The sequence below is a fragment of the Anomalospiza imberbis genome, chromosome 19 (genome assembly GCF_031753505.1).
Source record: "Anomalospiza imberbis isolate Cuckoo-Finch-1a 21T00152 chromosome 19, ASM3175350v1, whole genome shotgun sequence".
Taxonomy (NCBI): Eukaryota; Metazoa; Chordata; class Aves; order Passeriformes; family Viduidae; genus Anomalospiza; species Anomalospiza imberbis.
Genome location: NC_089699.1, coordinates 8,929,181 through 8,954,563, shown reverse-complemented (window position 1 = coordinate 8,954,563; position 25,383 = coordinate 8,929,181). Strand labels below are relative to the sequence as shown.

The 25,383-nt window shown below is 56.9% G+C and overlaps 2 protein-coding genes across 6 annotated transcripts; both read right to left on the bottom strand.

Annotated features, from left to right (window-relative positions):
- Positions 1 to 470: 470 nt before the first annotated feature.
- Positions 471 to 12,154, bottom strand: SPATA20 (spermatogenesis associated 20). Of its 4 annotated transcripts, none has more exons than XM_068209599.1 (16): positions 12,014 to 12,154; positions 10,904 to 11,041; positions 10,750 to 10,814; positions 10,231 to 10,385; positions 9,858 to 10,001; positions 9,410 to 9,611; positions 9,181 to 9,311; positions 8,996 to 9,100; positions 8,419 to 8,493; positions 7,995 to 8,207; positions 7,646 to 7,838; positions 6,745 to 6,913; positions 6,117 to 6,325; positions 5,807 to 6,006; positions 5,606 to 5,686; positions 471 to 1,922 (listed from the first exon to the last, which is right to left on the bottom strand). In XM_068209599.1, exons 1-16 carry the CDS (start codon positions 12,043 to 12,045, stop codon positions 1,752 to 1,754), a joined length of 2,283 nt encoding a protein of 760 aa, XP_068065700.1. In that variant the 5' UTR covers positions 12,046 to 12,154; the 3' UTR covers positions 471 to 1,751. The 4 variants fall into 4 exon arrangements, with proteins under 4 accessions (XP_068065700.1, XP_068065701.1, XP_068065698.1 ...); XM_068209600.1 differs by having other exon boundaries at positions 10,904 to 11,096; positions 12,014 to 12,075; XM_068209597.1 differs by lacking the exon at positions 12,014 to 12,154 and adding an exon at positions 11,283 to 11,455.
- Positions 12,155 to 12,409: 255 nt separating this feature from the next.
- Positions 12,410 to 21,879, bottom strand: EPN3 (epsin 3). 2 transcript variants are annotated; one of them, XM_068209601.1, is made up of 10 exons: positions 21,591 to 21,879; positions 18,352 to 19,007; positions 17,877 to 17,995; positions 16,188 to 16,271; positions 15,801 to 15,908; positions 15,624 to 15,708; positions 15,071 to 15,382; positions 14,103 to 14,204; positions 13,499 to 13,720; positions 12,410 to 13,370 (listed from the first exon to the last, which is right to left on the bottom strand). In XM_068209601.1, exons 2-10 carry the CDS (start codon positions 18,920 to 18,922, stop codon positions 13,051 to 13,053), a joined length of 1,923 nt encoding a protein of 640 aa, XP_068065702.1. In that variant the 5' UTR covers positions 18,923 to 19,007; positions 21,591 to 21,879; the 3' UTR covers positions 12,410 to 13,050. The 2 variants fall into 2 exon arrangements, with proteins under 2 accessions (XP_068065702.1, XP_068065703.1); XM_068209602.1 differs by lacking the exon at positions 16,188 to 16,271 and having other exon boundaries at positions 21,591 to 21,876.
- Positions 21,880 to 25,383: the final 3,504 nt, after the last annotated feature.

Sequence of the window (25,383 nt, the reverse complement as noted above, 5' to 3'; positions counted from 1 at the left end):
GAAGTGGCACAGGACCCCTGAGCCCAGAGATCCCACTCCATCATCCTCCTGAGGGCCTGGGTAGGCTGGGCAGCACCCACCAGCCCTATCTCCTGCTAACTGCCCCAGAAAACAATCCTTGCAGCAAAACAGCATTTACCATGAAATCGGAAGGCTGGTGACAGAAAAGGGATGACAGGAAAGCACAGGAAGCATCTCTGGGAGGGTTTAACCACTGTAGCCAGGAGCAGCACCCCTGGATGCCCCAGCACCGAGCCTGGCCAAGGGGTACCAAGGGGTCCAGAAGGGGAGCTGCAGTAGAACTCAAGCAAAGCCACCCCTTGCTAAGGCCATAAAGCCTAGGGGTGGCTCCAGGGATAGGCAGAGTGTGAGAAGCACAGGACATGGCCACCAGCACCCAGGGACAGCAGCAAGGCAAAGGCACTGGGAGGACAGAGGTGTCACAACAACAGTTAGTCATCACAAAGAACTTCTCTTTCTTTTTTGTTTTGTTTTACTGAGAAGTGAAGCCAATTCATCCTGACAGAGGTTCACAGCACAGCTCTGCCTGGGGGCTGCTCACAGAGACACCAACAAGCAACACAGTATGGGAGGAAAGCACCCTGTGTCTGTGCCACAAGGGGCTGGTGGGCACCAAAATGTCACCCTAGTCCTGTGCCACCTCGGGGACAGCTGCCATTGTGGCATCTATGTGGGCTTCCCCACAGGCACTCAGCACCAGCCCTGTTCTCCGAGGATGCTCTCCCGGCAGACACAAACCAACTCTGAGCACTTCTGAGGACGGGTGTCAAATCAATCCCCACAGCAGAGATCCCAAGTTAAAAAAAAAGATGGCAAAAAAAGAAGAAAGTAGGCAGACATCTGCCAAACCAGCAATTTTCAGCTGGATTTCCAGAAACACTTCAGGCTTTTAAAACCAAGAGAGGAGAGAAAACAAAACCCCTCCACTCAGATGAAGTGCAAAATTCCGATTTGACTTCAAAGGCATTTCTCCTGGCTAGTTACTCCCAAATCCTGGCACAACCCACTAGAAAGCCAGTGGGCAGTGCCATTTTGCTGCCAGATGACAGCACCCGGCCAGCTGGGGTGTGAAGGTACCATGCTGGGGGAGCCCAGGGTGTCAGAGGGATGCTGAAAACCTGGTACTCACCCATTTGGAAGCAGGGAGGATAAGGAGGGAAGGAGGGGAGGAAAGAGAGAATAAACTTTACATCAGTTGTAACCAGCAGGTTTTTTCCATTCACTATATATTAAGTTAATGTATGTTACAATCTCCTGTAATGGAAAAATACCACAGCTGATGTAGCCAGTAACACTTTTAAGAGCGCTTGACTCCCAAGTCATCCAGGTGCTTATGACAGTGTTACCCTGGTTGCCATAGGAACCCTAACAGTTTTCCCATCTGACTTCTCCATTAACACTGGGATTTATATTTAAATCGGTTTCCTTTTCCTTAGCAAGAAGAGATGAGAAGCAAGCATGTATACAGGGGCAGGAGATGCTCCTCCATGGGTGTCTCCTGGTCATACCAAAAACAGCACCCAGGACCACAGTCAGTTGTGCTGAGACACTGCTGGAGCAATAGTGCAAGCAGACCCCAACCTGCTGCAGATGGGGAAGGGCACAGCCCCACTGCACTGCTAGGAACCATCTGGGATGGTCCTCAGGTTGCCTCTATTATGGGGTTCTCCCATGTGCCCATGCCAGCCTGTCCCACTCTTGCCTTCCCACAGGCAGCAGGACTGAGGGGCTCACAGGCTGAGCATCCCACGCAGCTCCTGGACAGAGGTGACCGGCAGGGAGCAGGTGAAGTTGCTGCAGATATAAGCAGTGGCTTTCCCATCCTTCCTCTCCAGGGATGCAAGGAAAGGCAGCTGGCGGTAGAGGAACCCAGTGTTGTCTCCATCTGCGACCATCAGCACCTGTCCAGAGAAGGAGCTGTGAGAGCCAGAGAGCGCAGCCAGCTGGTCCTTCCTGCCCCACTGCCATGCTGAGGGCTGGCAGTGTCCCTCCCAACACTCTTCCAAAATGGGGAGGGGATGGGGAGCTGAAGGGATCCACTCCAGCCCTCTGCCAGGGTCGCACAGTGGTCACATCCCTATAATGCCAGTGCAGGAAGAAGCATGATGGAGATGTGGCAGCTTTGCCTCCCTTAACCACACCGGACACTTGGCAGCCAGGATGAAGCACAGGGATTGAAACATCCTAGCCTAGCCAGCTCCTTGGGGACACCTACCCAGCCAAAGAACAGCCCCAGAAACAGCTGCAGCATTACCCCATCCAACCTGCAGCCCAGTTCCTCCTGCTCTCCCCATGCTTCCCAGAAAAACTCAGGCAGCAATGAGCAGTGGGTCAGGGGCTCTCCCAGCTGACCCAGCAGCATCAGCCAGAGGTGATGACTGGGCTGCCAGGATAATTAGCTTTTCTGAAAGAGAAAATGTTTGTTAAAGCCTCAGGGCTTACAGGCTAATCAGCAGAAAGGCCAGGAGCTGGCAGTGAGCCTCATGCCGATGCAGATGCAAAGGGTGAGCAGAAGGCTGTCCCTTCCCAAGGCACAGAGGAAACATGCTCCTGCTGGAGTATACAGCTCTCCCTTGCCCCTCCCCAATCCCAGTCCTGCATGTGTCTGCTGAGCATGGACACACTTACAACATGTCCCTACTACTCACACAAATGCCATCAAGGGATGCTGACACCAAATGCTGCCTCTCACAGCACACACATCTCCCATCATGGCACTGCTCACCTGGCACGCAGCATCCTCTACAGCAGGGCCAGCAGAAGACCCAGCACTGACATCCAGAGACACTCACACAGCCTCACTCATGCCTGGCAGGGGCTGCCTACACCCTTGTGTCCCCAGGGGGGCACCAAATCCCCAAGCCCCTGCCCTGGGTAGTGGCTGCTGCTGTCCTGTCCTATCCCACATCACCCCACATCTGCTTGACCCAGCTCTGGCTCAGCCTGTCTCCCTGCCTGCCTCCTGCTCCCCTCAATCTCCTCCCCCTTTGCCTTTGTCTGGAATTAATTCCAGGAGTGATTAATTACCAATTCATGTCCAATCTGAAATTCATTATTCATTTTTCTCACAAGCTCCCCAAGGTCCTCTCGCAGGGCCAGGATGAAGGTGAGTGGCAGGCGAATGCTCTGCAGCCAAGGAGATAATGGGATCCTTCATAATTACCCTAAAGACCATTAACAGGGCAGGGATCTATACCAGCAGCTGGGATCCAGCCCCAGAGCAGGGATCCAACTTTCTCTGCTCCCAGCACCAGGACACCCACAGGAACAGCTATCAGCATCACCCCTCCTTGCATCCCCAAAGAGCTGCCTGCAGCAAAGGGCTAATCCAGACCCAGGGTCCATTTAAAATCACAACCTCAATGCAATTTTATCATCAGCATCTTGTTAAAGCAAGGATTTCAGGGCGAGGTTTGTAAGGAATTAATTACTGGAACAACCTAATTAATTGTGTTCCTGCACGCAAGCCTGGCCCCAGGCACCCTGCTGGCACAAAGGGAGTGGGGGCGCAGGGGACACAGGGATGTTCCCCCAACTCCTTGGCAAAGGCAATTCCCAAATCAGCCATGTCCCTGGAGCAGGTGACCCAGGACTGCTCTGCTTAGGGCAGCTTCCCGAGGCAGGGAAGGAGATCTGAGGAGCAGCTGGAGGGGGATGGAGGCAGGTGGGAACAGGAGCACGCTCATGTTTGTGTGATGCAGCATGGAAAGAGGGACGGCTGTTGGGAGGCAGTGGGCTGCTCCCAAAGATAGTGCAACTCTCTGAGAAATGGGATTCTCCCCCCTTCCTCCCATCACCTCTGCAAGGGGAGGAACCATTGCTACTGCCCGAGATCATGCTCCTACCACTCCTGCACACTCATGCTTGGGGAAGGGGAGATATGTGTCCACAGGGCTAAGCTCCTCTGGGGGAGAGCTTTTCCCTCCTGCCACAATTCTTCTTCCAGGAAACAAACCCTAGCTGGAACAGCTTTGGCTTCATCCCATCATCACAATATGAGGAACACACAAGGGGCAAACAGAGCTAGACTCCCACCATCCTGCCTGCTGCCAGCTTCCAGCTGCAGCCTCTCACATGCCCCTCAAAGCATAGGTCCCCTGCAAGCAGCCCTGGCAAGCATGATCATGGCTTCATTCCCCCATGGAAATATCCATCCAGAATACCAAGCCCTCATCTTCTCCCTTCCCCAAGGAATGCAAAAGCTTGGAGGAAAAAGATCCTCCCCTGGGGAAGGAGCATCCCCACCAGACAGGCTTGTTACCAGGTTTGCAAAAGGGACCCAGACTGCAGGGAAGAAGAGGACATGGCTGTGCTATTTGTTCTGCTCAAGACCCCAGAACTGCTGGTGTGGGCTCAGGAGACCAAGGGCTGAACAGCTGTGGGCAGAGGGTTATTAAAAGTGGTGCTGGGCTCCTGTTCCTGCAAACTGGGTCACCCAGTGTAATCCTTCAAAGGGACAGAGGACAAGTGTGAGAATAGAGGCCTCGCACACAAAACAGGGACCTACATGGAACAAGAGTGCTGCTGGATGGGTGATGGCAGAGGAAGGACAGAGAGCTGTGTGCCCCACTCGTGCTCCTGGAATGTGTCCCTCCTCCTCCAATGCTGACATTCAACATCGCTGGGGACACAGGCAGAGGGTCAGGGTGACACCCCTGTGGGCTGAGCTAACAAGAGTACAGAGCAGAGGATTCTGTGCTGATGGCTCAGCCCTCCCAAGTTCATCCTAGCTGGGGTTACAGAGGCAAAGTGGTGCTTTGGCCTTAGCTCTCCAGATGCTGATATTGAACACACCAGTCCCTGGCACCAGGACCCAATGGCCAGGGATGAATCCAATCCAAATACTGAGCCCCCTCACTTGCAGCCAGTTCTATTTCCCTCAGCTCCACAGCTTTGCTGAGGTCAAAGCTATCATCCCCCAAGGCAGGGACACTGCCCACCAAAGCTGATGGGCACCAGCTGCTGTGCTGCCCTTCCCTGCCAGCTCCAGATGCAGCCAACAACTCCAGCCCCTCTGTGGGATTCACTGATACATCTCAAAGCAGGGATGAGGACAAGCAGAGCCAGGCAGGAACCCCAATACACAGCAACAGCTGCTGAATGGGAGAAGAGCTTTGGGGAAAGCCAGCCTCTACCAGCTGGTGGTACCCAGAATTGGAGTGAGGCACTGCCTCATCCCTTCCAAGGATGCGAGGGTGTCTCCAGGCAGCAGGCGACCCAGATACTAACTGGGTCTGCACAGGATATGACACATCCACCTAGGCATGACCCATTCACATAGGAATGAAAGGTTCCCCCTTGGGAAAGCACTGGGCTCAGGCTGAGAGCAGTGTAAACAGCCAGCAGCAATAACCACTGCTGCAGCTACTTCTGGGCTAGGCTGCCCGTGCTCTGTACAGGGAGAGGGGTGCAGGGCTCAGCCATGGCCCTGTGGCTGTGCAAAGATATGAAAAGGACAGGATGCTTCCCAGAACAGAGGCAGAACAGAGGAGGATGGGTGCACAAGTTGCACTGAAAGGATGAAGCACCAGCAGTGCAGGCAGCAGAGACCAGGGAAGGGCTGGCAGGCAGGGAGCACTTCTACCTTGTTTGGGCTGAAGACAGAGTGGACACAATGCAGCATCTCTTTGGTGTCTTCTCCTTGGGGGTCCCCACAGATGATGACCTGTCCAGGGGGAGGGTGGGTGGCAGGAGGAAGAAAACAGAGCTGTTACCACACCCATGCCATTGCCAGCCCCACTTCCTACAGCAGGTCCTGCAGGGGATACTGAGCCCCAGCCCATACCTGTTTGAGGGTGTGATGGAAGACAGCGGTGGCCCGGACCATCTCTGGGAGGGTTATTGGGATCTTCTGCAACCTCTCTGAGAAGGCAGCCAAGATCTTGCCGGCTTTTTCCACCCAGTCCATATGACCAGAGTAACAAGCTGCTCGGAGCAGGTTTGTGACAGCAATAGAGTTAGGTGTGGGCTCTGCTCCATCTTGGTCTGCAAAGGACAACATCTGCCATCAGCCCAGTGCCTCACCATCATCTGCAATCAGCCCTGTCCTCCCACACCCCAATCCATGGAACACATTGCCAGGTCCCTGAGCTCACCATCCTTGAGACGCAGGAGCAGGGAGGGATCGCTGGCCTCAGTGGAGAAATAAGCAAAGCCTTTAGGGTCCCAGAAGAGCTTGTCTTGCATGTGCTGGAGATGAAGGGCCCACTCCAGCCAGCCCTGCTCCAGCGAGGCTTCATACAGGTCAAAGAGTGCCTGGATGACAAAGACATAGTCCTCCAGGAAGCCCTGAATGGGCACAGCACTGCAATGGCAGACAGGGAAGGAAAATCAGAATCTCTAAACTGAGCAGGTTAGAAATGTTCTCCAACCCAGCAAAGCCCTGCTTACTGGTCTCTGATAACCAAGGAGATGCCACCAAGCAAAGCAATCACTGTGGCCATCACACAACTCAGCCCCAGGGTTCTGCACAGGAGCAGAAGGTAGGGGAAGACACTTGCCAGCATGAAAGATAAGGAATAGGAAAAGTTTTGACTTCAATTCCTCCTCATTGGCTGGGGTTCACTAATCCTTCCTAAACTGCACCGGAGCTCTATACAAAACAAACAGCCTTCCTCCCTCCCTCTCAGCTCAGTCCTGCCTGGAAGAGAAGACAGGGACTGCTGGGGGTCTGGGCAGCACCTGCAGGTGGCCAGTCAAGTCTGTGGAGTCTCTAATACTCACCTCTGCTCCACTGAGTTGTGCTTGCCCTGATAGCAGCTCCGCAGCAGCCTCCCACTGTCTGGGTCGAAAAGGTGTGTCCTCAGGAAAGCAGCTGCCTGTGCAGCCCTGCTCACATATCCCTGCTCGGCTAGGGCAGCCCCAGCCTGGGCAAAGCCTGAGATCATCAGCCCTGAAGAGGCAGAGACAGCAGGACAGGTCAGGGGGGCACATGGAACCGATGAGAGGGTTACTGTCAGTCCTCTGAAGGAGGCTCAATGTGAAGCTCATCCTCCCTGATGCCAGCAGGTCAGGTCTTAGCTCTTCTGCTCAGTTCCAATCACTAATGAAGTCACTCACTGTCACCAAAGAGACGGGCAGAGTACTGTAAGGCCAGCAAGAGCTGAACCCTCACTTGTGGGCAGATACAGGGCTCAAGACTATTCCAGTTTGCAGGATAACTCCAGCCCATGCCAACTCCAGACCGAAACACTCAGGACTTTACTGCTGGGAACAGAGCTGGGGGTCCTGCAGCAGGACCCTGAGGCAGGACCCCCAGACAGACATAGTGCTGTGATCCCTCAGCCATGCAGCAGTAGGGATGGGCTCTGTGCCCACCAGAGTCTTAGGTCCCCAACTCAGACCCCTTCCGCACAGCCCAGCCAGAAGAGCTGGACTGAGGCAGGGGGAGTTTTGCTGCTCTCTGCTGGCAGCTGGGGAGGGAAATAAAGCCAGAGGAGTATCCCGATGCTCCCAAGGCTTGCAGCTGTGGGGCTGTTTCCACACAGCCCCTGATCACAGGCCCTGATCACAGCCAACCCAGTGCCTCTGTGGGAGCTCCTCAGTCCCAGCAGGACCTGTCGCTTCCGTGCCCTGGCCGGGGTCCAGCCAAGGCACATGTCCCCAGAGCAGAGTTGCCTCTCACCATTCCATGCTGCCAGCATCTTGGTGTCCAGGTGTGGCCGTGGCCGCTGTGCCCGGGCTGAGGACAGTCTCTGTTGGCATTCCTGCAGCAGGGCACTCAGCCGGCCTGGCTCCAGCCCGAATTGGGCTGCCGTCAGCTCCGGGGGGCAGCGGACAATGAGGACGTTCTTTCCCTTCAGCTCCTGATGGGGGTCCTGAAGGGAGAGGGAGACACGCTCTAGGAATGCCATCGGGCTCGGGAGGTGTTGGACTCTGAGTGTTTTGGGGTTGCTCTGCCATCCCTCCATGCCTATGGATGCAGATCCCTCATCAGTGCTCCTGACACCGGGCAAGTCTTTGCTCTCCCTCACCTTCATGGGGTCTACATTGCCAGCCTCTTCCACTCCATAGTGGTGCATGAAGACATCTCCCAAGGTTGTCCCCTCTGTGGCCCCCTCAACAGGGTCAGGGAGGAGAGCCCGGAGCTCCTTGGCTGCCCACACACAGAAAGCTCCTTCTTGCTTCTCTCTGGATGTGGTGGTTGGGTAGGAGTCTGCATCTTCTGCACTATAGAAACCTCCTGCCTGGGAAAAGCACAACAGAGAGTCCCTCCAGCTCCAGGACAGCACTTTCAGCCAGCTCCCCATCACTGAAGGGCTGGCAGTCTGGCTATTGAGCCTCAGTAGTGCTCCAGACTGAGCTCAGCTGGGACAGAAGGGAGGGAAAAACATCCCCGAGCCACATCCCAGGGCAGGCTAAGTGCCTCCCTTTGGCTCAGCTCAGGGAAGAGCCTACCTGGTCACTCAGGTCACGTGAGACGTAGAGTAGAATGTCTCGGACAACATCAGCAAAGAATTTATCCCCAGAGATCTATGGGAGACACGGGGTGGACATCAGTGTTACATGGGTGGGAGGGGGCAAGAGACACAACAAGATATGGTGAGAGATTTCAGTTTGAAGAATTGGCAAAGGAGCATTTGAAAGTCCAAGGATTTTAAATGAGGGATGGATTCAGAGTAAAACTTTCAACAGAAATCTACTATCAGTGAATACTGCATATCTACAAAGGGCAGTGGAGAGTAATGCTGGAGTTACACCGAGGTCAGAGGCAGCAGCATTGTCTGCTGACTTGCAAAGACCAGCCCGAAGGCTGTTTCCTCCCCCATTACGCTCAAAGCCCTGGGGCTACACTGTCGGGGTTTGTGCAGCACTTCTGGATAAACAACAGGAAATTAAGGGGAGCATTGGATTGCTCCATGTCCATGGGATAGGGAGTATCTTGGGAAACAGGCTTTGAAGCTGCTCCCCAAACCAGGCCAGTCTTTGCAGCCTGCAGGAGTGGGAGCCACACAGAGGGATGCCAAAGTTGTACCTGGAAGGCTCTGCTGTACATGGCTGCCAGCTGTCCCTGGTCATAGAGCATCTTCTCAAAGTGAGGGACATGCCAGTGCTGGTCGGTGGAGTAGCGGTGAAACCCCTGCAGAGACCATGTGAAGATGTCTCTACCCCACATCTCCTGGCCATGACAGGGGCTTACCCTCAAAGATTTACTCCTACCTGACCAATGTGGTCATGGATGCCCCCATGGGCCATCATCTTGAGGGTGTGCAGAGCCATCTGCAGTGCCCGGGCACCTTCTGGAGTTGTTTGGTGCAGGGCCCAGTATGTGAACAGGAAATTCAAGTTCACTGAAACACAGGAAGATAACAGGAGGCTGTGGGGTAGGCTCTGCCCCCATGGTGCTGTCTGCCCCACAGCAGGTCTCAGCAGCAGACACCAGACTGACCTGGGGTGGGGAACTTGGGGGATTTGGAAAAGCCACCATAGTCCTCATCATAGGATCTGGAGAGCTGCTGGAAACAGGTGTCCATCACCTCTTTGGCTGGTGGGGGTAACTCCTGGCCCTGCACACGGATCTCTGATGTGTGTCGCAATGCTTCCAGAATCCTCTGGCTGCTCTCCAACAGGGCATCTTTGTTCTCCTTCCACTAAGATGCAAGGGAAAAAGATAGTTCTTCTTGCCTTGCACCAGTCCAAACCACACTTCCAGCTCCCAATCACCCTCCCCAAATCAGCTCAAACCCACTTCTAACCAAGCCAAAGCTCTGGCTGGTTCTCTGGGCTACTCTTCCTCACAACTGAATCTCCCAACTCAGTTATCCTTCAAGCCCAGACCAATTTCCTTGTGCTCCCTTTGGTTCAGCCCTGTCTGCTACACCATTCCTGCCCCACACCTGCTCTGCGATCCGGAGCAGCACAGTCCGAAAACCAACACGATGAACTCCATCCTCAGGAGGGAAATACGTCCCCCCAGCAAAGGGCTTGAGGTCTGGGGTCAGCCAGACACTCATGGGCCAACCTCCTCCACCACTGGTGGCCTGAAAGACAAAACACATGTGCACCCAGGTCACGCAAGAGGCACCTGCTCTGTGCCCGTCCAGCACATCCAAGAGCCTCACTCAAAGAGAGACGTGTGCTTCTGTCCACCCTTGAGACCCATCCAGACCACCCCGTACACTGGTTCTGCTTGCCTGAGGAACATGACAAAGAACAACACCCTGAGGGAGCCAGTCAAAGCCTCCTGGGCCCTGCCCGTGCCTCCCTCACCTGCACGAAGGTCATGTACACTTTGTCCACATCTGGCCGCTCCTCACGATCCACTTTGATGCATACAAAGTGCTCATTCATGATCTCCCCAATCTCCTTGCTCTTGAAGGACTCCTCCTCCATGACATGGCACCAGTGGCAGGTAGAGTAGCCAACTGCAAACAAGTTCAGGTGGGTGAGGAATGGTCCTTTGCAGGGAGCAGGAAACACATGATGGGGAGAACACTCAGAGATGGGGACCCTTGCTATGGGCAACAGCTGCTGCCTCCCTGGACAAAAGGTGGAGGAGAAAAGTCTCCTGAACTTTCCATCTCTTGATCCTAAAAGCAGGCCAAGGACTCTGGTCCTGCATTGCAGCCCATTTTCATAGAGAGTTACTCCAGCACATGGTCCTCTCTTGCTTGGTGGTCATCCATACCTACATGGCTACTCACACACCAGCTCAGGATGCAGCTCAGCTTATCTGATCATCTACGGACCAACATGTGGGGATGTGAAATATGCCTTGTTTCTGGTTACCTGACAGGAATATCAGCTTGTTTTCTGTCTTTGCTTTATCAAAGGCTTCCTGACCCCAAGGGTACCTGTGGGGGGAAGACAAGAGTCCCTAAGCCCCATGGGCACAAGGAGTGAAGGAGGAGGAGGGAGGGGAAAAGCTCCCCATTGCTCTTACCAATCCACAGGGTTGTGGGCATGCTGCAGGAGGTACGGGGACTTTTCGTTAATCAGGCGGTTGGTGTGACGAGGGACGCTGGGGGGGCCGGGTGTCCCCACCGTGGCCATGGCTGCGATCCCCGTTAGAAACGTGCACCTGTGACACCAAACAGGCTCCGGGGTTCCCTGCTTACCACAACAAAGCTCAGCCTCTGGACAGAGCCATGACAGACCAGAGCATGAGCACCACCACGCCAGGTCCTGCTGTGCTCCAGGACAGGGTGCTGCTCCCCATGCCGAGGGAAACAGTCTCAGCCCCACACAGCTCTGCTGGGGCTCAGTCCACCCCAATCCCCCCCAGGACATTCTTCCCACTCACAAGAGTCCTTCCCACTCACTGGAGGCTCAGAGGAGGTTGTTCTCCAGTTTGGTACACCCCACCCATGGTGGGGTGAAGGCCATTCCCAGAGTTGCCCCCCACCAGCACACTTTGGGGGCACACTCAACAGCTGTAAATGCAGGAGCAGCATCTGCAGGACTTGACCTGTGTGTCCCCACGGAGAACAACCCCTCAGACAGGAAAAGCCCCTCACGTGCAGTGGATGTGAGCAGGAGGGGGGACAGGGGGCCCTCTTTATGGTGAGGGGAGTGAGGGGCAGGAGAGGACCAGGGAGACTCCTCTGCTGCTGGGCAGATGCGGGGTTTGGATATGGGGATGCAGGAGGGATACAGGGCTGGGATGCAGGAGGTGGGAAAGGGGTGCAGAACGGGGGTGTGCGAAGTCGTGCAGGGGCTGCGGTAGCGCGAGGAGGATTTAGGGAGGATACAGGGGGATGAAGAGGGATATGGGGAGGATGTCGGGGAAGGCAGGAGAAGGGTACGGGTGCGAAAAGGCTATATGAGGGACTCAGGAAAGTGCAGGGAGAATCTAGAGGAGATGCAGAAGGGGTACAGGGCGTTGCAGGAGAATTCAGGGGACGTGGGCGCTGCAGCGAGGACGCAGGGGGCAGAGGAGAGGTGCGGGGAGGATTCTCGGAGTGGCGGGGACGCGGTGATGGCGCAGCGGCGCTGGCGGGGCGCGCAGCCACCGCACCCAGGGCCGGCCCCGGCCCCCCGGCCCCTCCAGTACCTGCGGCCGCAGCGCAGCGACGCCGCCAACATGGCGGCGGCTCCCCGGGCCCCGCCCGTAACCGGCCTGGCAGCGGCCCCGGTGCCACCGCCCTCCTTCGTCACCGCCCCGGCCCCGCCCGTAACCGGCCTGGCCGCGGCCCCGGTGCCACCGCCCTCCTTCGTCACCGACCCGGCCCCGCCGCGGCCCCGGTGTCACCGCCCGACACCGGCCCGGCCCCGCCCCTGAGGCGCAGCCTCGCCCCCACTGGGAGCCCGCCCCTCCTGGTCCCGGTCCCGCCCCGTTACCGGCCCACACCCGTTACCGGCCCACACCCGTTACCGCCCCGCGCCGCACACCCCGGTCGCTCCGCGCAGTTTATTGTCGCACGGGGCACTCGCAGGCCTACACTGGGTTGCTCAGCGCAGTTTATTGTCGCACGGGCTCCCGCAGCCGCCGCCGCCGCCATCGCAGCGCCCAAGCACCGCTGCCCCCGCCCCTGGAGCGGCGCCCAGCAGCGGGCGGGGGGCGGTGGCGGCGGGACGGGGGTGAGGGGAAGCAGCCAAGGGAGGGCGAGCCCCGCGGGCTGGGAGGACCCGCGGCTTCCACCCCCGGCCCTGCGCTGCCCCAGATCCCCGTAGCTCTGGGGCAAAGCCCCACCACGCCAGGGGTCCATCCAGCAGTCGGACCCCGTGCACCTGCCCGGCCCACGGAGCGGAGCCCCCGCACCACAGCCCCTTCGTAAGGCCTCCGCCATGGCCCCTCACAGGGGAAGGGGGTTCCCTCCTGCCCGTCAAGCACCGGAGCTCATGCTGGCTGCCCCCCAAACCAGCCCCACCGTAGCCCCCCACACCGGCCCTCGCAAGGGAAGGGGTCCCCTGTTGCCCGTCAAGCACGGGGGCTCATGCTGGCTGCCCCCCATAGTGGGCATGGGGAGGGGGCTGCGTGGGGGCACTCTCCCGTGCAGCTTAGCAAACCCCCAAGTCTTGGTGGAAGGAAAGATCGGAGGGATTGTAACAGCTGGGGAGGGGGTCCACATGTCCAGATGTCCAGAGGGTTCAGAGGAAGGGGTTGAGCCCCCCAGGCGCGGACGGCGGGGCCGGGGGGCCGCTCAGCGGCAGTAAAGGCTGCGGCAAGGTGCTGGGGAGTTCGGGGAAGGTGCCAGCCTGCGGAAAGGCACTGGCGGAGGCAGGGAGGGCAGCGGTGGCAGCGGGGACGCTGCTGAGGGGCAGCGGCAGGGATGCGCTGTAGGTCATGGAGTTGGCGGGGTGGCCGGTGGGCAGGCCAGGCACTGGCGAGCTGGTCCGCATCTGGTTCAGCGTCGGCTTGGGCTGCTCGGAGAGGCTGAAGGGGTTGGTGGGGGACGGCGTGCTCAGACCTGGCAAGAAGATGGGACACGTCAGGACAGCCAGGCCACCACCAGCACTTCTCCTCCTCCTCTTTCTCCCCCACCCACCACCTGCCCAGCGCAGGGAAGCCCCTGGCCAGCAGCCCTGCAGCACCTACCCGAGAGAAAGGGGTTGCGGGTCTTGGAGGCTGGAGTAGGTGCGACCAGGGAGTCCAGGTTGACCAGGGAGGAGGCAGCAGGGCCAAGGAAGGCCTCGGGGGTTTTACAGTCCTTCCGATCCTTGCCGGATTCAGGCAGGGAGTCAGCCAGGTTGGCAAGGTCAAAGCTCTTTGCCCCATCCTGCCTGGTGCTGGGGAACAGGTCGCCAAAGGGGTCAGGCTCTGAGATGGAGGGAGGGGAGATGAGACACATGAGCCAGCTGAGACACCAAGGGTGACAGCATTCTCCCTTGTCACTGCACAAGGTGGCTGACAACACATCTCACCCCAGGTCACAGCATGAGACAGTGGGGCTGAGCCTGCAGCATGGCCTGCCCAAGTATTCCCCAAGCCACCATGGGAGACAGCAGAGTTAGGGACATGGGTACAAGCAGAGACTTGGGCTGCTCCTTCAGCTATGGGGCAGACTGAAGCCACAGCACGTGCCCGTGGAAACAAGATTTGGCCACACCAGCAAGCAACTACACACAACTTGGCCAGCCCTAGAACTGCCTTCCTGCCACAGGCAGGCACAGGTCACCACCTGCCCACTCCCGGCTCTTACCCACAGGGCTGCTGGACTTGGCCGAGGAGGGCGGCTGCGAGGGCTCCTGCTCCGGCGGCTCGGGCGGCTTTGCAAACGGGTCAAAAGCGTTCCCCCCTGGAGCTGGGGGGAAGAGGGGACACTCAAGGAGGGGAGCAAGCAGGGAGGTGGGAGGCAGGAGATGGAAGGGCAGGAGAGAGGCAGGGGTGGCTGCCTGCAAGGAGACAGAGAAGAAGGGATGCAGTGCAGGGCAGAGGGTTGGGAGTCAGGAATGTGAACTGGGGAAGGCTTAGATGAGCTAGATCATTGGATCATTGCAGACCAAGACACCCCTGCTGCTCACAGCCATTACCCCGTAACAATCAGGTCCCTTTCCCAGCCCCAGCAGGGACAGGTGGAGGGGACAGGTCTACAGGTACAAGTACTGGCCCCCAGACCAGGTTCTGCAACCCTCACCAGGGACCAAAACTGGGGGCAACACATGCAGGACCTGCACAGGGCTAGAGGAAACACCCAGGAGGAACTGAGAGTGACACTGAGCTTTGAAACACAGGCTGCTCCTACAACTGTTTCCCCATCTGCAACATGGCACCTGTGACCAGCAAGGGTCCTGTCTAGTCCTGGCAGAGTGTACAGGGGTCATTTGGGTTGAGCAAGTAGGTATCACTAATGGGACACAGCATCACCCTGCTGCTGGAGGGGTGTGGGGCTCCCATCTGCTCCCATGGGATGGCTCTATTAACTGCCATGTTAATTAAAGCAGCCTCTTCTGTACAAAGATAAAGCCTAAAAGTTCATTGAATTCTTCAGGATGCTGAGGGGTGAGCAGAGGTCCTGCTGAGGGTCAGGAGGGTAGGGAAGAGGTGCTTGGGGAGCTGGTTGAAGGAGGAAGGGAGGAGAACCCAGAGATGCCCACTTGCAGGAGGGTAGTGATGGTCAAGGCTGTCCTCAATCCTCAGCAAAGCCAAAAGGTCCACTGAGCCTCTTACCAGGGGTTGGAGGCTGCTCAGGCACAGCAGCCCAAGGGTCAGGAGCTGGTGTAGAACTGGAGCCCTGGGGGGCTGGGGGGGATGCTGTTCCCCAGGGGTCTGCAGGAGGGAAGCCAGAAGACATCGGTGCCTTCCCCCAGGGGTCAGAGGCTGCAGTGGTGCTGGGGGGAAAGTCCCAGGGCCCAGCAGAGGTTTGCTGGGATGAGACGCTCGCCTGGGAGAGGGGCTCCCCACCGGGGTCTGGGACTGGCACCCAGGGATCCGCTGCACTGGTCCAGGCAGAGGCCACTGGCTCCGCTTTGGGTTTCATATCTGGAAAAAAAGGGAAACTCTGGGAGAAGGGAACAATGCAGAGCACAGAGGAATGCTGAGTGGTGGTTATGTGGCCAGGAGACCATGGCTTCCAGCAGTACCACCTAGGAGTGTAATGGAGTAGGCACCAGAGGGAGAAGAAGGCAGAGGTCCTCATTTTTGAGCTCCTGGGGAGGAACAGAGGCAAGGGACAACTTTCTGCCACTGTCCCAAATTTTGGCAGCCTGCAAGTTGTCCTCACCTGGCATATCCCATGGGTCAGCAGATGTGTGGCTGGAGGGGGCTGGCGCCGGCCCGAATATATCTGCCAGCTCCAGAATAGAGGACTGCAGACAGGAAGGGAATAAAGAGGTGAGAGGAGCCTGGGGCAGACCTGCAGGATCACCCCTGTGTGGCCACCCAGCCTGCAGTGCTGTACCTGGCTTTTCTTCATCTTATCTTCTTCTTGCTCTTCGCCCCTGCCTGGGGCAGTCTCCTCCACAGGTCTCTGCTGCAGGGAGTTCTCCCCTTGCCAGGTCCTCACTTCCTGTGGGGACAAGGGATGGGGCCCATGAGCTCAGCAACCCTGCAGACAGCACCTTCTCCAGGAGACACACCCAGCACAGGAGCTGCCACCCAAAAAGTCCCAGCATCTGAGCAGACAGCTCCTCCAGGGCCGAGCCGCCCAGGAGAGCACTCAGCAGACAGCCCGGAGCAGCGAAAGCAAAGCGGGCACCAGAGCGAGGTGATGTTTTGGGCTCTGGTGCCACAGAGAGAAGACCAAGTGCAAGGAGAGCGGAGCGCCAGGACTGCAGGACACAGGTACCTTCTCGTGCTCCTCTTTGCTCAGCGCGAGCGCGAGCTGCAATTGCCTTTCTTCGTCTGTACTGGAAAGTGGAGGAAGTGGCTTCTGGCAACAGAGGAAATTGGGTGACATTTCAGCTTGCCCTCAGCTCGCAAGCCTGCTTGGAGGTTGTCCCTCTCCTTGCCACCGCCATTCCAGTGGCCCCTTGCCTGACTGCATAGCATCTGTGCCCATCCAGCTGGCCTTGCCTGCAGACCCCCAGCCCAGCATCCCTGTGCTCTCTAACCAGCTCCTGCTCAGGTTCCCTGCAGTCCCTGCCCAGCTCCTTCCCCGATCCCATCACCTGCCACTGTATTAAGGCTGGGACGACCCTAAATTAGGCAGTCAGCATCTCTCCTAGGAGGTTTTTGGGGACCCTGATGCAGTCAGTGAAGGAGAGGAGATGAGTAAGGCATCCTCTTGCCCTGGCAGCCTGCTGGGGAAGATGGTTTGTGACACTGACCGGCCTCAGTTTGGGATTCCTGCCAGCCCCACACCTAGACCTGAGAGTCTAGGTCTCTCTGGGGAGAGGCTGTCCCTGTTCCACCATGGTGACCCTGATCACTGCCCCATGACACTTTTCCAGCAGTGTGGGGACTCATGGGGGCTGGGAATGGGTACCCTGGTGTGGGTGTGCATGTGTCAACACCCATAAATGTGTGCACATGACTGTGCAGCCCAGATGGACTCTAACAAAAAGGCAACACTTTCCAGAGAGTGTTTCTACAGTGCTCATTGGAGGAGTGTGAGTAGGCTATAAATACTCAAATTCCAGGACAAAAATTGGGATATACACTCGGCTCTGCCTCCAAAAGAGCCTCCATTGGGCAGGAAAGACTGACAGCAACAAGCACCATCTCCAGAGCACATCCCCTGCCCTGGCAGTACTGAGTTTGTGGTGCTGGGTGCCAGCTCCAGGGGATGCCCACTGGTCCAGCCATGCAGCTCCTTGGTCCCCATGTCCCTCTGACTTTGTGTACTGGCTGTACCCACAGGCTCATGTACGCCGTGCTAGGTGGTTGCTGGTGAGCAAATAATCCATTCTTGGTGGAAAAGAGGCCAGAAGACAGGAGAAGGGACAGCCTGAGGTGGCTTCACTGGGCACAACATCTCACTTGCTTGATTCCTCTTGGACCTGTTTCCCAGTGCTCCTTCTAGACCAGTTTGAAAGAATCAGACAGTGGGAGGGAGCACCTGTGTGCAGTGAGCCCCCAGCCCTGGGGATGCTGCTGGCTCTGCACCCACACAAACTGCTGGGCAAGGCTTTACCTCCTAAAACCTCTGTGGGTAGGCAAGAGGAATGGGGGAGCTTAGACCAAAAGTCCTCGGCAGAGGAGGGCAGCCAGGTTGGGGGGGATGGGCTTTGGGTTAAGTGCAGAAGACCCCCCAAGTTCACCCTGGTGGTCTGGGAGGCTGGACAGATCCCAGCCTGGTGCTGTCCTCTCTAATATGAGAACAGGGTGCAGGGGCAGCCCATGCCTCCCTCTGCCCACTGGTGATTTTGGATGTCAAACACAATGTGAGCAGCCTGGTACAGTTGCAGGTACATGCACCAGCCTCAGACAGCCCCCAAAATCCTGCCTCTTCCCAGGGAACTGGCCCACTGTGTTCACAGATAAGGCAAGGTACAGGGAGATGCCTCATGCCCCAGGACAGGCAGGGCCACTCTACCTTCTCTGCCTCTTCCCGACTCATGGCCAGTGCCAGCTGCAGCTGCAGCTCCTCCTCTCCTGTCGTCTGGGGCCGCGCTTGCTCCAGGTCAGAGGCAAACCGTGGGGATGAGGATGATGCTGGGAGATAAAAGAGGAAAAGGGGAAGGAGTGGCATCAGGACTGAGTATTTTGGGAAGCACATCAGCAGTTTCCAGGCCTCCGTCCCAATGCCCAGGCTCCCCAGGAGATGTAGCCACACATTAGAGCTCCCTTCCTCAAACAAGCCATGAGTTTAGGGCTGGAATTCCCACCAGCTGCCACTGCTGCTGGGGTCCACCACTGGCCCAGCCAAATCTCTGCCCTGTGGTGCAGGATGGGCTTCACCACCACCATCCCAAAAGATGCAGAAGAATGATGGGCACCAAGCAGGTGCAAACCAAATGCAACACCTGCCTCCCCTGAGAGAGCTTGAGTGAGCCGCCAGTAACACTCACAGTTGAATGAGGAGGGTGAGCCCCGTGCCCGGCTGTAATCTTCACCGTAGGGTGATGCCCGGCGGCCGTAGGTGACCTGGTGGCTGCCACTGCCCATGCCCTCCAGGGCCATGCGCTCCTTGGTCTGCAGCGCATGCGCCCGTTCCTGCTTCAGCCGCTCCTCGTCCTTCAGCAGCGCCATCACCTGCTTCACCTTCTCCCGGATGTTGATGCCCTGGTCCTTGCCATCACGGTCCACATACTGGAAGTCCTTCAGCGTCTGGATGGTGTAGAGGTTCTCCCGGCACTGGTGGGTCACCTTCTCAGAGCCAGTTTTGATGAGGTAGTCCAGGAGGGTGAGGGCTTTGTAGACGTGGCGCCAGTTCTTGCCGCTGTCATTCAGCCGCCGCCAGATCATGCCCATGACCTCGGCGAAAGCCACTGTGTTGAAGGTGAGGTCGGCGATCTCTGACATCAGAGAGCTAGGAGGACCCCAGGGATCATTGGAGGTGGCCTCCCGCACCTTGATCTCTGCCTCTGAGTAGTTGTGCACAATGTTCTTCACCTGCCGACGCAGCGCCGAGGTTGTCATGGCTGTGTGGTGCTGGAGACCTGCTGGTGGCAGGCAGCAACAGTGGAGAAGGGATGAGTGAGTACGGCCACAGCCTCACCAGCGCCTGCAGCAGGGAACAGCGACACAGAGATCTCAGCATCAGCCCAACCACCAAGACCCATCCCCAGAGTCCTCAGCTGGCACCAGGGACATTTCTCAAGGTGGATGTGACCATCATAGGGGCATCAGGTGCACCCTGCCAGGCTGCCACGACTCACCAACTCAGACACACAGGATGCTCAAGGGGAAAAGAAATCTCATGGCAAGTGATACCCAGAATTGCCAAGCCACCACAAGTTTTGACTCTGGATTCAGCAACATTTGGAGATTCTACCCTGCGCTTCTGCTTCTAAAAGTAATAATCTGAAAATGGCAGCTCCCTCCTCCAGATCCTGTCTGCCTCAGCTCCACTCTCCTGGCAAAGCTGATTTCAGACCCTCCCAGCCCTTGTGCAGCCAGGAGTTCCCCTGTACACCCAGATGCACTACCTGCAGCTGCACGCAGCCCTGCTTGTCCCAGTTGTCAGCCCAAGGCTCTCAGTGCTGTCAAGGCTGCATCGTGCAAACCCAAAACCTTGTCATGAGTCAGAGCCTATAACTCACTAGTGCTGGCAGCTGCTCAGGCAGGTTTTCCCAGCAAATTCACTAATTTTGTTCCCACGAGAGGCTGGCAAATTCAGGGTGCTAACAGCCAGTGCCAGGTTAGCCAGCAGGATGGATAATGCAATGCCCCTCTCACCAAAACCCCGAGCTGTCTGAGCCTCCTCTGGGCCTAGACGCAGGGGCTGCAGGGGTTGGCATGGCGGGGAGCTGCCCTGGTACCTCCCCACAGGCAATGCCTGTCCTTGGGATGCGCCGCACTGACACAGATGCAGTGACATGGGGCAAGCTGGACCTGTCCTCACATGAGCCCATCACAACCCTGTGCCCTGCTCCTTGCTGGTCCTAAATCCTCACCTTCTCCCTGCATGGTGAGAAGACACTGTTCACCCTCATTTTGTCAGAGGGCCAAGCTGAGGGAGAGGCAGAGGCTGCCGGGTGCTGCCTTGCCCTCAGCAGGGCTGCACCACAGGACTGGGGAGCTGAGCTGCTCCCAGAGCCCTCGCTGCAGCTGTGACAAAACTCACTGGCAGTTTTTCCCCCATCTAAGATAACACATGTGAGCAGAGAAGTATCTCCCACACACAGCAGTCTGCAGACAGCGGTTATCAGTGTCCATTTCATCACCCACCTCGGGTTCCAGTACCTCCCTGGACTGCAGCTGCTGCACCATATCCAGCCCTTTCCCAGCTCAGGATACCACTCCATCCCACTGGAGCTGGGCCAGGGCCATGCTGATGTGCCCACAAGCCATGCACGGCACCCACCACGGTCCCACACAACCCGCGCAACCAGTCCAGCACCTCCTGCTCCTGTGGGCCAGCAGCCAGGCGCCCCACAGCTCTGCCAGCAACATCTCCCATGAGTCAGAGAGGAGCCTGGCACCACCACACTCGCGAGCAGACGAAGTTTCTCTCGAGTCGGATCCCTGCACCGATTCCCTTTTGCAATGCAGCCCATCAGCGCAGCCTTTGGATCCCACCAGGAAAGCCCATGGTGCAGTCGGCCAGGCCACTGCCCACCTGGCATGGAAACGCCTCCAGGACAAGGGCAGCAACACAGCAAAGTCCTCCAGGACTTGGCTCCATGCTCTGCTTTCCACCAACACCCAGGTGGAGATAAAGTCACATTCTCCAAAGGTGCCACCAGCCTGGAAAGCACCAGCAAGCACACTGGCAGTCCGAGGAGGAGGCAGGATGGTTCCTTCTGCCTCCAACAGGTTTCCTAGCTGGACAAACCCCAAGGTCCAGTGACAGGCTCCCGGCATTGCTCATCCTGGCCAGAAACCTGACCCCAGCTGGACTTTGCCCGCCATGAGATGGCCTGGGAAGTCTGAATGGAAAGAGATGGGAAGCATGGGCTGGGATGAGAGGAACGTAATCAGGGCTGGAGCTGCCAGTGGGGTTTAGAGCTGCGGGTTTATCAAACACAATATCATCCCCCCCTCCCCCCCCCCCACATCCCTGGAATATAAAGGGACTGAAACAGAAGCCGTGTGGGAGATAAGGCGGCAGCACCCAGCAGCTCATATGGAATTACTGCAGTGACCTTGACCAAGAGTGGCCAGGTGGGAGAAGGACACGCCTGCGGGGCTAGGTCCCCAACGCCCGCGGGCCGGCACAGGGGGCTGCGGGGGCGACGCGGGAGCGGCGGGGGGCGAGGAGGAACGGCCTGCAGGGGGAGCGGCAGCGATGGGGGGATGCGGGGGGTGCCAAAGGGGCCGGCGAGGGGAGGGGGGCCGGGAGGGGGATTTACAGCTCCATCCTTAATCAGGTGCAGGGCTGAGACGAGCAGCGACCGCCATGGGGGAAGCAGCAGGGAACGGCTCCGCAGCGCCCTCCGCCGCGCCGCCGGCTCCCGCACCCGCCCGGCTCCCGCTCCGCAGCCGCAGCGGGGGCCCGAGCCCGGCCCAGGAGGCGTCCCAGCACCGAGCTGCCCGCCGGGGCCCGGCATCCCCCGCAGCCCGCGATGCTCCAGCGTCCAGAACCTTCCTCCTCCTCCCCCCCGACCACCGCAGCGCGGTGCCAGGAGCGCGCAGCCCCGGTTACCTGCGCGGTGCTGCCGCCGGTGCCGGTGCCGGTGCCGCCGCCGGTGAGCGCGGGCTGGAGGCGGCCGCAGCCGCCCGCTCCTGCTGCGCGCCGCCGAGTTGCCGGGCTGGCTGGGCAGGTCTCGGCGGCAGGTCCCGGCTTAACCCCTTCGGGGCCGCCCGGGCACCGGCAGAGGCGCTCAGGCCCGCCCCCGGTGCGGTGCGGCGCAGCGCGGTGCGGTACCGGCCGCGGGGGATGCGGCGCCGAGCCCCTGCTCCGCCGCATGCGGGAGGCGGGGATGCTGTAAATGCTCAGTCACTGCCCCTTCTCTGGCAGCCAGCCAGGCGCTGCTCGCTGCTGCCTGCACGCCTGTATTCCTTTTTTTTTTTCCCTCCCCCCCCACATTATTTTTAGACAGAAATCCACGTCCCCGGGCGCAGAAGAAGCTCCGAGGGATGCCGACCCTCCCCACCACGCAGCTCCCCCTCTGCTACCCAAGGCCATGCTCGCAGTTTGGGTTCTTTAATTTTTTTTTTTTCGTTTTGCTAGGATCTAAATTTGGAGCGGGTTCTTCCCCTGCTCTGAACAGCTCCCGGATTCTGGCTGGGGGGAGAGAGAGAGGCATCAGATGACATGATAAAATAAGTCATGTCTCTCGATCATTTCAATGCCACCCCCTCTCTCTCGGCCTCTGCCTTCCATTTTAATCACTGACAGCCCTTCAAGTATTATGGATATATATAATCTTTTTAATATAATTGACATTATCCACGATGCTTCGAAGACATCTCAGGGGTGCTGAGACATTCTGGGGTGGGAGGGGGGTTGTGCCTTCCTGCTGCTGCTTTCACCAGCCACACGAAGTGCTGAGCTGAGATCCATCTTGCCCCAGGGCCCTCCTTAGGTCTCGGGGGAGGCCGTGTGCCTCTGGGGGCTTTGCAGATCTCAGCAGCCTGACATTCCCAACGGGCTCTGGCCGTGCAGGCTGAATAAGCGTGTAGTCCCACTCCCAGCTGCAGTGTGGGGAAAGAGCATATCCATCACCCAAACCCTCTGCAGGTCAGCCCAGAGAACATCCCAGCTCAGGAACTGGCAGGCATTCTTCATGGCAGCCCAAGCTCCAAGCTTTCCTCTTCCTTCATTCCCAATGCTCCTGCTTCACTGTGTCAGATGGTAAGGTAGACAGCTTGCCTTTCTTCTGGCAGTGATTTTTTAATGAGCAAAGTGAACCTCTCCATGGGGAAAACACCCCAGGAGGTGTTTTTGGAGCTGTACAAATGTGGAGTTTCTTTGCTGGGGGACTCAAAACCCCACCATGGGTATAGGACCCAGCAAAGCACTGCTTGCCCTCAGCAGAGCCTGGCTGCTCACCCAGACCCCCTCTGCCATTGGAAATGTACTGTCATCTTCTGCTTGCAGCATTTTCCTGCAATTCCCCCTCTTCCCATCCTCTCTGGTGGTGATGGTGTCTTCAGGCCCCACTCACATGATGGGTTTGGAATGTAACTCCCAAGGCCAGGAAGGTTGCTCACCTTGGTTATTTAGCAAACACAACACAAATTATTAACACTAACACAAATAATGCCCATGCTTGGGAGAGGAGAAGGACTAATTTCCTTGCCTGGCTGCACGGACTCAACTTTACAGTATCCTGCAGAGTGCAGGGCTGACAGCCCTGAGGGTCTCCTTACTAGGAGACCCTACTACTCACACTAGGCCTGTAAATAAGAGGTGTATGTTTCTAAAGCTACTCTGTGGAAGCCACCTCTAATTCCACTGCAGTTCCTGTTCTGTTACTTCCACAAATCAATGCAAAAAAAAAAAAAAAAAAAAAAAAAAAAAGGTAGCTGGCTCACAAAAAGCTGTAGCAGCCAGACAGCAGAATACCACAGTTGTTGGCCCAGCACATCCCTTCCTGAATGCTCCTTGTACCTTGTCCCCTGAGGACAGTCTTGTCCAAGGCTGGAAGAGGCAGTGGCAATAATTATGACAAAATATTACAACAAGAAATTAGACTATTCACAGGTTTGTTCTCCTTTGCAGAACTTCTATGCTGCCCACCTGCCCTCTGCTACCAGTCTCCTCCCCTGGAAGGGAAGATGCCAGCACAGACATTCTTCCATTGTACGTGACTGATGTAAAACTTTCATCCACCCGGTGTCGTATTAACAGATTTTCCTGTGGGTAGATGAACACATGGAGCCTGGTTTCAATAGGCTGGACTGAAGATAAGGATCCATGGAGACATGGATGGGATTTGCCATCCTTTAAGGTAAAACTACCAAATGAAAGTATTCCTGCCTCTTCAACAATCGTGTGTCCTCTAGAACATGCAGACTCCCTCTCTCCTAGAAACAGATGGCTTGAGCAGTTTGAGTTGGGCAGATTCACAAAGCTGATAATCATCTCCAGGGAGGCAGGAGCTATTGTCAGAGCCTGTGAGACACACCCCAACTTCAGGCCTCTTCCCCCCTAAATCTCAAAACGCTGCTGAAATTCTCACTCCAGGAATGCTGAGCAGAGACATTCCCTTTATGGGTCTGTGCCCACTAAGCCAGAGGAGGCTCCTGCTGCTACAGAAGCCAAAATGCTTCCCCACACCCCACTAAGAGAAAATACCTCAAAAGATGAGGAACCTCACTTGGCCAGTGAAAAAAACAAGCTGTTCTTTGCCATGGTACTGCTGGGAGCCAAGGGGAGGAATAGATCCTCTCCCCAGGGACAGCACAAGAGTTAAAATGAGAAAGCAGAAGACACCAATTCAGCAGAAGGAGCAGTCATTTCACACTACATGTGCAGCTGCAAGCCATGTGCCAGCCCAGGGACAGGGGCACGTGCCCAAGGGACACACCTGGAGCCACTGAACTCATGGCTGAGCGATGCTGAGCATGGATAGGCATCTGCTGCCTAAGAGCTTCAGTTGGATCACCATCCCCAATTAATGATCTACACTGATGTCATTGCTCTACAGGGCCAAAGCCTTTCTGGGGAATGCTGTCCAGCTACTTTAGCAGGAAGGTGGCACTTACAGACACCAGGCCAAGACAGATCCCACACAGAGCTCACTCTGCCTCGAGAACCTGCTCCAAGTCCAATGTGCCACACTCAGGCCTGGGATGCCTCCACAAAAAGCCCTATTCCAGCAGTGATGCACACAGATGGGAGATGGTGATGAGCCCAGACATACAGGCAAATGGACAGACAGGAGGGGTGGCTCTATCATGAGGAGTTACCATGGCTCACAACTTTTATAGCACAAATTTCACTCATTTAAGAGTGATTAGTCTTGGAAGGAAGCATGCAAAACCTGGGTCAGAATGGGGCATGGGTACCTGGAGCTCAGTGGAAAGAGATGGCAAGATCAGCACAAGAAAGAAATCTGTGAGTGCAAAACGAGGCAGGGTGGCACACCCCTTGGGAGAGTGTTTTTACTGGGATCCAGAATGCCTCAGAGAAGCCTCCTGTCAGCAAGTCCAAAGGGGAGACTGGACAAGCCACCAAAGACAAGATAAAACCCATGAGTACAAGAACACCCAGCTCACTCACCTGCTAGCAAAGTACAGTCAAGACACAAAGAAGATACCTCACGTTAACTGTCACTTTTAAATTCTCCTTTAGCAGAAATACCAGTATTTTCCAGTCTTAATGTTTTCTGAGGTGGTAATACTTTTTGCCTTGTCTCTTCTTGGCAAGCATCATCTGTAGCAGTAACAGATGATCTAGCAATAGTCTCACATCACAGTGTGTCAGAAAAGAGGCAGCCCGGTATTTGTAATCACTGAATCACTTCAGAAAGAAGAATCTCCTCACCATC